The 12954-nt window shown below is 48.7% G+C and overlaps 1 protein-coding gene across 1 annotated transcript in view; it reads right to left on the bottom strand.

The window, feature by feature from the left end:
• Positions 1–12954, bottom strand: part of LOC8040389 (protein flightless-1) — a 94645-nt gene that overhangs the window by 26944 nt on the left and 54747 nt on the right. The window contains exons 16-22 of the mRNA XM_029995004.4: positions 11515–11700; positions 10388–10563; positions 8956–9179; positions 6031–6232; positions 4508–4616; positions 4065–4148; positions 1671–1767 (exon numbers count right to left, since the gene is read on the bottom strand). Coding sequence (XP_029850864.2) covers positions 1671–1767; positions 4065–4148; positions 4508–4616; positions 6031–6232; positions 8956–9179; positions 10388–10563; positions 11515–11700 — 1078 coding nt within the window. The remainder of the gene's footprint in view (positions 1–1670; positions 1768–4064; positions 4149–4507; positions 4617–6030; positions 6233–8955; positions 9180–10387; positions 10564–11514; positions 11701–12954) is intronic.

Here is a 12954-nt window from a genome sequence, read left to right as displayed (position 1 = left end):
GCAACAGTGTTATTAACCCCCTCTATGCTTTGGGTTTTTGTAGTAGCCAACGCTCACTGCATTCATTTCTGCTTAGCGGTTGAAGAAACATTCTGCTGCCTGGTGTCATTTGTTGCAGTCGACAATTATACTTGTTCCCTTTGGAAAGGACTGCTCCCTCCAGATTGTTTTTTGTTAGAAGTAGCCCCCCCCCCCCCACTCATTGTCTTTTTCTCCCGCAGCTCTTTGAACTTTTTTTAGTTTTGTATGCGGCTCTAGCATTATGTCATTCTGGCCACCCTTGCTCTCGGCTTTGTTTTCACGAGCACGAGCAAGTGGTAATGGATGGGTAGATATGGCCGGACCTTTTCGATCGGGTGGCAGCTTGTGCCACCTAGCCGAAGCTTTTAATTTTAACGATTAACTCCGATTAAATCTAGAATGAATTAAAACGATAAAGAATTTTCTATCACGACGTCGCAGCACCTGCGGAAATTTAGCGGGTGCCACGCGAGACCCGTATGCATGTGTGCTTATCAAATGCTGACGAAGCAAACTGTCGAAACTGTGGCATAACTCTGTGGTGACGTGTCCGCCTAACACGTAGCAGTCCCAAAATCGAATCCCAAGAACACCGCAACAGCTGGCTATCTGTTTCAAGCATTCGGCAACGTCGACGACGGACGCCCCACAGCAACGATGGACGTCCTTTCCGGGGGCGGGAAGAGCCACAAGAGCTATAGCCATAAAATATTTTACTTAAAGACAGGGACGGTCGAGAACATTTTGGGGGCTAGGAGAACCCTTCGGTTCCTAGAAAAGCAGTTTGAGGACCTATTTCGTAGGGTAATATATTTGAGTGATTGATTTTAAAGCAGAATGTGTGACGTCCCTGGCACTTAACATTTCCAAATTACGTAAAAAAAACAACAAACGCAAGAGCAATTCACTACTGATTTGGCGCTCATTCCTTCCTGAATGAATTCAAGAGCCAGTCGGATGTCTCGCTCGAGTATATCCGAGCTACTCCCACGGGTCGCATCACCTGATGAACCACTTGGTGACGTCAGCAACGTGCTCTACCCCTAGCTCGCACTAAACGAGCGAGCTTAAGGATTTTGCCGAGAGCACACACCGTTTTCTTCATTTTGGTGTGCTTTCTAGGGCCGTTTGCGAGGAAGTCACAGCGCAATATAACTCTTTGACCTTCTCTATTTCGTTATGTTTCGTTCACGGAGTTACGGTGCCAGAGTTGCCACGGCTCTAGAAACGGCGGCGCCACGATTGCATTTAGCGTCGCATTCCGTGTTATGCAGAGCGCAGGTTTGTCTGCTCCTTTTGCATGGGTTCTGGTGACGTCAGAACGCCGAGCTCTGATTGAAGGATAGTGGGTAGACCTCGAAGCAGCTTGCTTCGAGGTGTACCCACCATCCTTTAATCAGAGCCAATCAGAGCTCGGCATTCTGACGTCACCGAAACCCCTGCAAAAGAAGCAGACGAACTTGTCCTCCGAATTCCCGTTTTTGCCACACGAAAGAGAGAAAAGGGCAATTATTTCTCTGTGTTATCTTGTAAGTCGCTAGGTTTGCGAAAATTAGGTCGTTTGCAGTACACAGAAAAAGAGTAGGTCTCAGCAAGGAACGAGACTGAAGAATGGGGACACAGGGTGGAGAAACGGCCGATCCACTGACCCAGCTCTTCTTCAGGAAGCTTGACAAACTTTTTTCCCTCGAGGACAAAGGCCTCCATGGCCTCCAGGTCCTCGTTCCACTCCTCCATGAGCTGCTTCTGCAGTCAACCGATCGCGATCGGCCGGTCAGTCAGGGGCAGGGCAAAGGGCACGGAGATCAGATTGGATGCGAGTGCTGTGTTGCCGTGTGGCTGGGCCGCGCTCTCGGTCGGCGAGGGCGCGAGTCCAGCCAAACGTCGACACAGTACTCGCGACTCCTTTGTGTTGGCTTCTGGTAGGTGAAATGGAAAATGCAGCACAATGGCCTCGTTATCTACAAGGTGCTGGACCAACTCACGGTGCACCACTGGGACCAAAAAGCGCAACACCGAATCGGTGCCCCACACCACCGTCGTCGTCACCTCTTTATTTTTGGTCCATAAACGCCGGGTGTCTCTAACGAGTTACAGCACAATAGAATGTAAAATGTGCTAAAATATATACGCAAATAAAATAAAATGAAAACTCTGAAGTGAACGAAAGAAAAATTCGCCGAAGATGAAGGATAAGAGTCTCTTCAACTGCCTCATAGAAATAGGATAATTCTCAAATATGATCATGTCAATCACATGCCTCAGATCTATGAGCGCTGCAATTCTCGTTATTGGTAATGACTAGGGTTCTGCGTTTTCGGAGTTTTTTGTTTTTTTTTTCTGGAAATTGGAGGAATTTTTTTGGGGGGTTTAATTTTTTCCTACAGATTCGGTGTTTTTTGTGTAACTTGGTTATGACTTAACCAATTTACACAAAAAAACACCAAATCTATAAAAAAAAAAAAATCAACCCCCCCCCCCCCCCACAAAAAAAAAAAAAAAAACAACCCAATTTTGAGAAAAAAGTAAACTCTGAAAATGCAGAACCCTAGTAATGACATATATTGAGTGCGAGGGTAAAAGGTAAGAGAACCCCTATTTGGACGAGCGGCTACATTAATATTCGCTGTGCACGCAAGCTCAGAGTCTATACCCACGCAAATTAGTTTGTACAAAAAAAAAATGAAAGCCGTTTAGAACCCCCCGTAACACCGAATTAGAGCGCAACTCTTGAGGAGGAGGAGGGAAGGGCACTGAGGGGAGGGTATACCCCTCCTCCTTCCTCTTCACCTTGGGATCCTGACTGCTACTCCTCCTCCCCATTTCTACTTCACCTCCTCCTCCTCTCCTCATCCTTATATTTCCACCCCTCCTCTCCTCTCCTCTCCTACTCCTCCTCCCCAAGGGGGAGGGGGGGCGGTCACGTGACCTCACAGTTACGCTGACGGCGATGCCGACCAAGCCGGAAACGGGTGCCTAAGAGCTGCGCTCTAAAAGTTAGATCTCGAGACAGCCTCCCAACGAATAGAGCTTGAAGACCTAGTTTATTGAGTAGGCATTCATAATTATATATATGAACCAAAGTGTCCTGTATAGGAGGAAAACCGGCACCTTCCGCGCCGAATCCTGTAGCCAAAACTGGGAGTGAGTGATCGACCAAACACAACGGAGAGTGGAGTGATTTGGATGGTGATGCCCTGGCATCCCCCCCCCCCCCCCCCCCCCCCCATGGGCAGCTTCCAAAACTCTCCTCTCATCTTTATTCTTCGTGAAAAGAAAACAACAAAAATCATTGGTCACTTTAATTTTCCTTACCTGCGACGCCTTGGCGCATCCTTCTATTTCCCCACCCTCTGCAGGAGGGTATAAAGAAGGGTGGAAGGAGCCATTTCTTCTTTATCTTTTTGCCAAAACTTACAAAAAGGGAGTTGGTGTGCCACACCCGAAGGCACTGCCTCCAAAATATTGTCCTTCTCGCCTGCTGTTTCTCCTCCTTTTTTTATGGCAACATAGAAGCCTATGGTTGAGGTGCAGAAATTGCGGGTTTTCACGCTATGTGGGAGGCCATGCCCACACGCACCAAGTTGGAGACCTTTGCGGTACATCTCCAATCTCCATTGTCTAGAAATGCCTTTGGGCAAGATGCCTGGGCTGCGTCTTCGACCGGTCTGTTTAGCGTCCTCGCCGCCCATGCATCAAAAGTGGAACCAAGACGACGAGAGTCGATGCGTCACACCGTCGGGTGGCACGATCACGGTGGTCGGTCGTACGAATTGTGGCAAAGAAAGACGAGAGGATACAAGGATCGCCGTCGTCGCAGTGACCCCAACTCCCAACTGCCGTAGCTTCCATTAACTGTCGAGAGTGGAGCGCGAACTACAGCCGCGTCAAATTTTCTGATGCGCCACTGCCAGGATTGAGGCAGGCAACATTTCTTCGACGTCACCGGGCGGAAATCGAGGGACCACGAACGAGGACGCCGTAAACGCGCTGAGCGGAAACGCGTTCCGGGCAGCATACCCTGGGAGAAGGAGTAGACTCACGGCTTCTTCCTTGGACATTGCCGGCTGGCGGGGCATGAACAGGGCCGACAGGTCCACCTTAGTCCGCTGCTTGGACATCCATTTCTGCCAAGAGAGAAAGATGTTACCACACGCGATCTACTTCACTTCCTCCTATGCCACTCTACACATTTATGAGCTGGTCCACACATTTGCATTTGAGTGTGTTCGAGTGCATTGCATTACCCCGTAATTGCTTATGACGAGAAAACACGCCGGCTCCATCTACCGGACAGCCCTGGAATATCTGTACATCGAGGGTGAAGGTTCGCAGCATTTGTTCCAGGGCTACGCGATAGATGGCACCAGTTTACCTGCTTGTCTTAAGCCGACGCAATGCGGACGCGATGCAGACGCAAATGCGTGGACACGTCTTGAGACACGCCGGGGAGGCCACCCTCGTGGTCCTTGTCACGTCCTCTCACCTGCAGGTCGGCTCCGGTCCGTGCCACCGAGGCGGCGGTGCGCGTGAAGTCGACCGCAATGACGTCGTCCCAGCCGACGAACTTGGATTTGAACACCATGGACTCGGTCCTGGGTGAAGGTGAAACCGTGAGTCACCCAATAACGGCTGCATTTCTTTTGTCTCATTTAATTATAGTGGCAACTGTTAGTGCCCCTTCTGGCAATATCCGGCAGCATTCATACGCAAAAACCCACATGGTCGTAGGGAGTGAGCGACAGTGCCGCAGTGCCACCTCCCCATTACTGCCTCATTATGGCACAACCAACGTCATCTATGGCGGGATGTCTTCTCTCACTGCCTCTGCTTTGGGGTTTTGAAGAGACTTTGTCGCATCTACAAAAAAAAGTGCAGCCTCGGGTGGGGCTGCCCGGCATCTTTCCCCCCTTCCCTTCTCTCCAGACATCGCCAGGCCGTGCAAGATTCACTTTCCTTACGAGGAGTGGGAATGGCAAAAGTGCTGTTCAGAGCAGACGGAGGACCACAGAGCCACAAAAGTGGCAAAGCCAGGTGCAGGGCCTCGACCATCGTGCGTGACAAGCACCACGTAAAAAGGCCTTACACACATCTCCTAAAGCATGTCCCCTACAACTACGGTAGTCCCTTGTTAACTCGAACTCGGCCATCTCGAAATATAGCTTATGTCGAAAGATTTCCTGGTCGTGGAATGAACTCCCGTAGGCACAATGCATTTATTCATCGCTAATCTCAAAAGGTTTTCAGGACAGACTTCAAACATCTCAAAATATTGCAAATAAAAAGAGAGAAAACAGGCAGGGCACACCAAACGATGAGCTGGTGGACCAAATATTGATTGACAAAGAAACAGCGATCCAAAAACAAGCCCCCAAAAAAGAGAAAAGGAAAAAGAAAAAGTTCTGCATCATCGCATGCGAGCAACAATGCGCAAAAAAAGAAAACAAAAATGGGCTGCATGTTTGGTCATTCTGCCAAACGCGTTTAAATGTGGTAGCTTCATAGACCTTTTCTGCGGCAGTCTCGTACGAAGCGATCTACAGCGCGCGTCCCTGGTTTTAAAAGTGTACGTCAGTGTTGACCGACTGCGCTGGGCTGTGGGTTTTCTCGTCAGTGGGCTGTGGCATCTTCCACAGGAGCAGGGTAAGCAATGTTTCGGAATTTTTGTGTTACGGATATTTAGCCAGAAAAGAGGGATTAGGCGATGTCTCGGGGCAAGGTGCCCTTTACGGGATTTTACGATAGTTGCTTCAAATCATTGTTGCCAGTTACGGAAAAATTTCACCTGAAACTGTAGGAAGTACTCTTCCGCCCTCTCGAAATGTTAAAACGGTCTGCGATGAAGCAAAATGACATTGCTGGAGCTTCCCTACGTCATACCTAAAGCGCAAGAGGTCAGATATTTCTGTTGGAACTGTCGGCAATCGCACCTGCCCTGCATTAGGCAACAAAAGGGTGGTGCCTACGAGACACCACCATGGAGCGTCGATACCCAAATCGTCCGCTCACCCCTCGAGGCAGCGGTTCAGGGTGGCGTGGGGCGGCCGGTGAATCATGCAGAGGAGCTCCTGACATAGCTTGAGGGCCGCAGCACGGACCAGCCGCGTAGAGCGCTTGCCCAGCCACACAAAGAGGTCTGACTTGACGTCCAGCAGGTAAACGTTTTTCGTGTCCAGCAGAGATTCCACCAGCTTGCCCCCGGGCAAGTCCACTGCACATCAACCGAAGCTGCTTTCACGAAGCACCAGACTAGTACTAAACGCTTAACTTCCTGAGTATCGAGTAAAATAGTAAATGAAAAGAGCACTAAATAAAAAAAGAGCAGAGCAGTCCCGCGTCAATGCGTGGTACGGTCAAACGACAGCTGCGACACGTCACGTTAAAGTCGTTGAGCGTCGGCGTCGCGTTCATGCACCGTGGGGTCCGTGAACAAAATCATTTGGAACAAAACAGACATCTGACCATTTTGTTCTGAACGTTTAGTTTCCTTGTTGTTCCGGAGCATGAACCTGGGTTGGCGTGGTGGCAGTCAGATGCCACAGCCATTGAGCTCCTAGCGCAGCTAGTATGGATTGATCAACGTTTCTATTTTAATGCAAAAGTGCCAGCGACCAGCACAGGTTTTGAATGGAAGTAATGAACAAACTAAATAATAAATAAGTAAAATAAAATAAATACAAAAACTAATTAATCAATAAAAAAATAAATAAAATCGCCAAATAAAAGATAAATAAAAATAAAATAAAAAGTATAATAAAGTAAAAAATAAATGAAAAAAAAGAGTAATTGAGAAAAGAAAAGATGATAAAAAGATTAAAGAGTCTCGCACAAAGGACACACAAAGTGTACTTTGTGCGGGAGACATTCCATGCTCCCTGGACTTCGTTAGCATCATCCTGTATGATTTTTTTTATTTATCCGAAAACAGGAAATCTCACATGTAGCACAGAACGGTGAACCGGCTGCCATACGATTCTTGTAAGTTTTTGGCACGAGTGCGTGCCAGAGACCGGGAGTCCAAAAGACACGTCCTGCCTTTCTCGCGCCGCCAGCGACCATGCGGGCAGAAATTGAGGGAGGGGAGCAGACGAGGGGGACGTCAGAACACTCAGCTCTGCTTCGAAGGATTAGTGGGTAGACTGGAAGCTAGCTGCCTCTGTCTTCACCGCACTCGTCAAATGCATTACAATACGAAAGCCAAACGCTGGACGCCTGCATTCTACATTCTAACGGATTCAACGAGTGCAGTGGAGACAAAGGCAGCTAGCTTCGGGTCTACCCACAAATCGTTCCAACCAAAGCTCTGCGTTCTGATACCCCCAAGCACTCTCTTCTCCTCTCCCTTCGGTTTATCGGAGCATAGGAATGTTCAGTGGTCCAAACAGGCACCTGCCATGCGGTTGCAGGTGGCGTGACGAGCCCACCGAGAGCCCAGGCGAAGATGCTGTGGTAATGCCTTCTTTGTCTCGTAAAATACAAAAAAAATCTAAGAATTTGCATGAAGCAAAATATAACGACGATGCATACAGGCATTTGTTTTGTCTTTCTTTAGAACGGTCTGTGATGGGAATAACTCTCCCTAGAACATTCATAAACTGTTCGGGTGAATTTGCGAGCGTTATTTTAAATTCCTGTAATGTAGGCTGCTAAATACATATGTTCTTTTTTCTTATTCTAGTTACAGGAAGTAAAAACAACTTTTGACTGTCTGGATTTTTAAAAATTTTTGGTACCGTGGGTGGAGGGAGAGGCTCGTTATCTAGATAATTTATTTGCGCTGGTAACAGGAGACTGACTAGCTTGTCGTCGTGCGGCATAACTGCATCGCTGAATACCATATTTATTCTAGCAAGACCACGAATGTAACGCGAGGTATACCGGGGAATAATGAAGTACCTTTATGGTACTTTGTTCACTTTGGTTAGGGTGCCCGACGGCAATCAGAGCCGCAAAAGGACCCAAACAAATGCAACGTGCATTCGAGCATTGATCTGGATGAGAAGCAGCAGCGGGTTTTGCTGGCTTTGGATATATGTTCTACAGTTGTCGTTTAGAGTATAAAAAATTACCAGACGCTTAAGCTTCGCCTTAAAGAGTGGAACGCAATAGCTAAACATATATACACCCGCTCGTTCCCAAGTTGTCCAAGCACGTCTGCATGGCCTGGTCGGTAGCGTGTGCGGCTCGTAACCGAAGGGTAGTGGGTTTGAACCCCGCCTCCACCTAAAATCAAAATTTTTTTCTTTAAAGCAAATTAATTACTTTATAAATTGAAATCTTTTGAGGCATGCGGCGACCTTCAATTTACATTATATGTTTCAATCACTTTCATTCCATGCGTGATGTATATGGCTATGATGTCGTAACCCCATTGACCAATCAGAATTTTCCAGTCCCACTGATGCCGACGCCGGATTTTTTGCGACATGAGCTCCTAAACACTATTGCATTAGAAGTGTATGTTGCCAGCATAAGACTGAACAACCACGGGAACCCGAATTCCAGCAATTTCGAAGTGACGGCACCGATGAGGTTAATTTCACGACCATTCGATTATAATGTGAGGGTCAACTTTAAAGCACAAAACTTCCAGAAAATTTTTTTGTTACATTCAAGTAAATATGATATGTAAGCTCAAGTCTCGCTTTTCATGGCTCGTGACTTTCTGCCTGTAGCTGCTCACTACATTTTTCAATTATTGTTGTTTTAATTGTCCCTTTTGCTGGAGATTTGTCGCAGACCTGATGATTTGTATCGTTTCTCTGGCTCTTTGTTTTGCACGTGAACTTGCACACCCCACCTGTCGCAGCCACTGTCAGGCGCATGCTATTCACAGTTAAAAATACATTAATCAAAACTAGAAAGAGCAGTCGCAGAGCACGAGCTCACTCGCATCTCCAGAGTGCAGACAACCGGAGCACACACACAACGTACCCTGCGGCAGCTCCAGGTAGCCCATGCCCAGACCGACGCGGTAGAGGCACGGATGCGCCGGAGCAAAGTCGTCCGGCACGTGCTCTTCCGGCTGGAACCCGGCGTAGTCCGCCGGAGCGACCCCAAGAGCCTTCCAGAAGTCTTCCTCTTCCTCGGACTGCGGGCACGTCACCACCTCCGAGTAGTTCTTGCGCTCGTTCTTGTTGATCTTCTCCGCCAGCAGCCTGGTAAAAAGGGGCACGCACGTGGTCGCAAACGGAAAGACCTCGCTTTGGCCACAATAAATATATCAACCGATCAAGGAACCAATCGATAGAGTTCTAGCCAAATGGTGATGCAGCACTTATCCCCATTGGATCCGTAGGCACTTCACCTTGGAGTCACCAAGCCGACTAGGGGGTGCAGGAGGCAAGGGGAAGAAGCGAGCACACGCTTTGGAGGAAACGGCGAGAGGCGAGATAGCGGAGTCAAAGCTGGGGCGTGTGACAGCGAGACAAACTTTTCGTACCACTCCTGCCGCTGGAATGCTTGCCTTGAAAGGGCTTTCTCCGTCGAGGCACAAGTTGCTTACCAAGTTCCTCTGTGCAACAGCACCGTGAATAATGCACAACACATTCTGTTGCCAGTGCCCTTGCCATGATAGTGTTCTAGACGCCATGGTGTAATTAATGCTGGCTTTTGCATGGATTTGCCACTGCCAGTTGCAGAGTGTTGGCATCTCAGTGGGACATAGGATAGGCAGTAATGACATCTCTAGCCAAGGTGAGCTGAAGGCAACATCAGTGGACGCAACCTTGAGCCGCAATCACGTATTCCTTGAAGTTGAAGTCCCAAGCCCATTCACTGTGACATTCGACTTACCTTTCCTACCTCGCACAGCACAAGAATGAAACCGCCTCTCTGTTTTGAATGCTATCATCACTGACCCTAATGTGTTCCAAAATGCTATCACTAACCGATTTTGCTGGGATTCGTGACCAGTTTCATTGCTTGCATGTTATCTTTTCTGTACTGTTCATTTGTTAGTTTAGCTGCCTGCTTTTTCATGCATCTCTCCCTCTCATTAGTATCTTTGCACCCTGAGCATACATTAAATAAATAAATAAATTTAAAATCGCCATCTATACTTCGATTTATCGATCATACCGTCGTACGCAGAATCGCAATGTATGAGAAGCAGTGGGTTTTCACAATGTTTTTCTATTGGCACACGCCGATTAACCGTGTGATGCCCCGTTACACCACGACTCGGCATCAAACGTTGCTAGATCCAATAACATTGTTGACACCGTAACGTCACGCAACGCCGCAGCAAATACTAATGTGACACCTCACACATGCCACGGACAAACATGAAATCTGAGTTAGCTTCCGTCAGAATGCATTCTGCATTGATACCCGATCGACCCACCGGCGCTGTAGGGGGACTCACCTGCCCTTGGAGACCATGGTGTTCTTGGAGTGCCGGCCACTCCAGACGAAGAGCGTGCGCCCGGCGTCCAGCACGAACACGTAGCGGGGATCTAAGGAATCCGGGTGCACGGCGACCGACTCCACGTGCAGCAGGCGGTTGTTGGAGTGCAGCCGGTACAGCCGCGTTATGTATTCCTGCGACACATTGACGCACGGGCCGGCCACATTCCAAACAATTTCAACATCTGTTTTACAAAAAAAAGCATTGCGACCCCCTGTAGCCGAACTATAATTCGTTGCAGCTTAAGTCCAGATGCAGCAGATGCGACAAGCGCGAGCATGCGGCCCTGGACAGTGTCTGCCTTGCACGAGCACGCATGCTTGGCAGGGACACTGAAAGCCTGGAGCTCGTGCTTGCAGGATAGACTGCATATGGACTTAAGCTAAAATCAAGTATTGTTGTCCAGAAGTGTGTTTGTCTTTCCTCTTTCTCTCTTCGTGTATCTCCCTATGTTCGACTGGCATCTTTCAGAAGCACAAAAAAATGTTCTTTTCTACCCATGTAGCTTAGAGTTTTAGGGCCGAGAGTCCTTCCCCAAAGAGAGCACCGAAAATGTATGCAAAGATTTGAAACTGACAGTGCGCAAAAAAATTGGCAGTCTTTTTGGAATTTCTTAGAGGCATTCTAAATGCGTAACGTATTGAACGCCTTTGCTCACATCTGTCCAAAACCACAATCTAACGCACACATTACATGCTGCACCGAACGTGGTCATGGTCAGGCACCCGCCACCGTTCCCAATCGGCGTCTTAGAAGGCACGCCGTGTCAAGAGTCTCTCAGGAAGGGCTCTTCTTGTTTACGCTATGATGCAATTTGAGGCGCATTTTGTCCCTCCACACTGTGGCATCGTCGAAAGAGGATGGGCGAGTGTTATCCCAGTGTTAGAACACCACGATGCGGGCACTGGTGTGTCTCCACCAAAACTCAGCAGCGCAGATGGGAAAACGACGGTGGAGACAGCATGCATTGCAACGGCAAGGCACGGATACAACGTGGCTACGGCATGCTAGAACTGTACAAATCTGAACGCCGCTAAAATGCATTTTACATCGGAAAGTTCTGCGGCACTGCCGTCGACCCTCACCACGTCCTCGACGTTGTAGAAGCCACTGGAGGCCCGGCTGCCCTTGAGGTAGGCCACGTTCCCACCGAAGAGCGCCAGGAACTCCCCGCTTTCGTCCGCCTGCTCTTCCCGCACCGTGCGGCAGTTGGCCCCCAGGAAGTTGCGCAGGTTCACCGCGTGGATCGCCGAGCACGCCTTCTTGTCCAGCTGGAAGCGACACCCGGCTACGTCAGGACGCCCCTTCTAACGGGCGCGGAAACGTCCGGCGCGCTGCGGCATTTGGGACGTGTCTTCGATTGATGTGCTTACCGCGTCCCAAAACGTGGTAAGCGCGTTGGTAAACAAAACGTGAGACACGATCGAAGCACCGTAGCGTCGGCCTTCGGCCACAACTCTCGCCGGCCGACCACGATTCCCGGCCCAATGCCGACAAGCGTCCAATCCGTGCCCCGGTCTGCGGTGGGCGATGTAGAAGATTCGCACTATGGCCTTTGCTAGCTAGCGGCTGTCGGTGGTAGCAACGTCCCCCTCAAAGGATACAACAGAACCTTCCCCCTCTAAAGACAGTTTGCTGGGGCAAGAGGTGTGTTGCAACTTCGGTAGGTTGGCACCTCAAACACCTATATGTCCGACAATCAGTTTTAAAAGCGTTAGCATTTATTGACCTTGTGCACGCGGCTGTTTTTCGTTTAAATGGTCATGGTTCAGACTCGACTCGTCCGCACTGGTCTGGACAGGTTTCGTCGTGCCAAAGTTCCCACCATGCTCTTTCGCTTTGTGAATTTGCTTATGTCCACTTTCCTGTTTAAATCTTATATAAGCCTCTCCCTGTTTAAGTCTTATATAAGCCTCTCTGTGCTCTTTCGCTTAGTTTGTTTACTCATTCTCCTCCTTGGCAAAGATGCGTGCACAGTGTTGCATGCACGTTTCCTCCGGAAAATCGCGCCATGTGAAACGGACTTTAGGTCAGCTGCATGTGAACATGGCTCAACTAAGAGGCATACCTCACACTTCTCAAACAGAGACAAAATCGGAAATAAACACTAATGCATTTCGTCGAGAATTAGGACAGCAACAGCGGCAAATTTGGGATCTTTTTAGTATAATACGGTTCTGGGTCTGCAATTACATTGTTACTAGAAAGCTCCAAGTTTGTTACTCACATGTGGGATTATGTTTTACCCCAAAAGAGAAGCTGCTGCTCTTCATTTGTGAGAGAACCAGTCCTCCGGCCGAATGCAAATAAGAATCGGAAGGATGGCAGGAACCACCTCTGTGTCTATCTTTTTGTTTTTAAGCCACAGCACCTTTCTTCGTTCTGCTGCGACGAGCTACCTTGCTGCACACTCACCGTATCCCAAGGTTTGACAGTCTGCCCTTTCTTGAGAAAGTGGTTGGAGCTGGTGACGTTTATGCAAGCAACATTCAGGAGAGCAAGACATCTATTCCCATCTTTAAAGT

Source organism: Ixodes scapularis, unplaced genomic scaffold, assembly GCF_016920785.2.
Source record: "Ixodes scapularis isolate PalLabHiFi unplaced genomic scaffold, ASM1692078v2 PGA_scaffold6__148_contigs__length_123643588, whole genome shotgun sequence".
Taxonomy (NCBI): Eukaryota; Metazoa; Arthropoda; class Arachnida; order Ixodida; family Ixodidae; genus Ixodes; species Ixodes scapularis.
The sequence above is the reverse complement of the archived record's forward strand: the minus strand, read 5'-3'. Positions and strand labels throughout refer to the sequence as shown.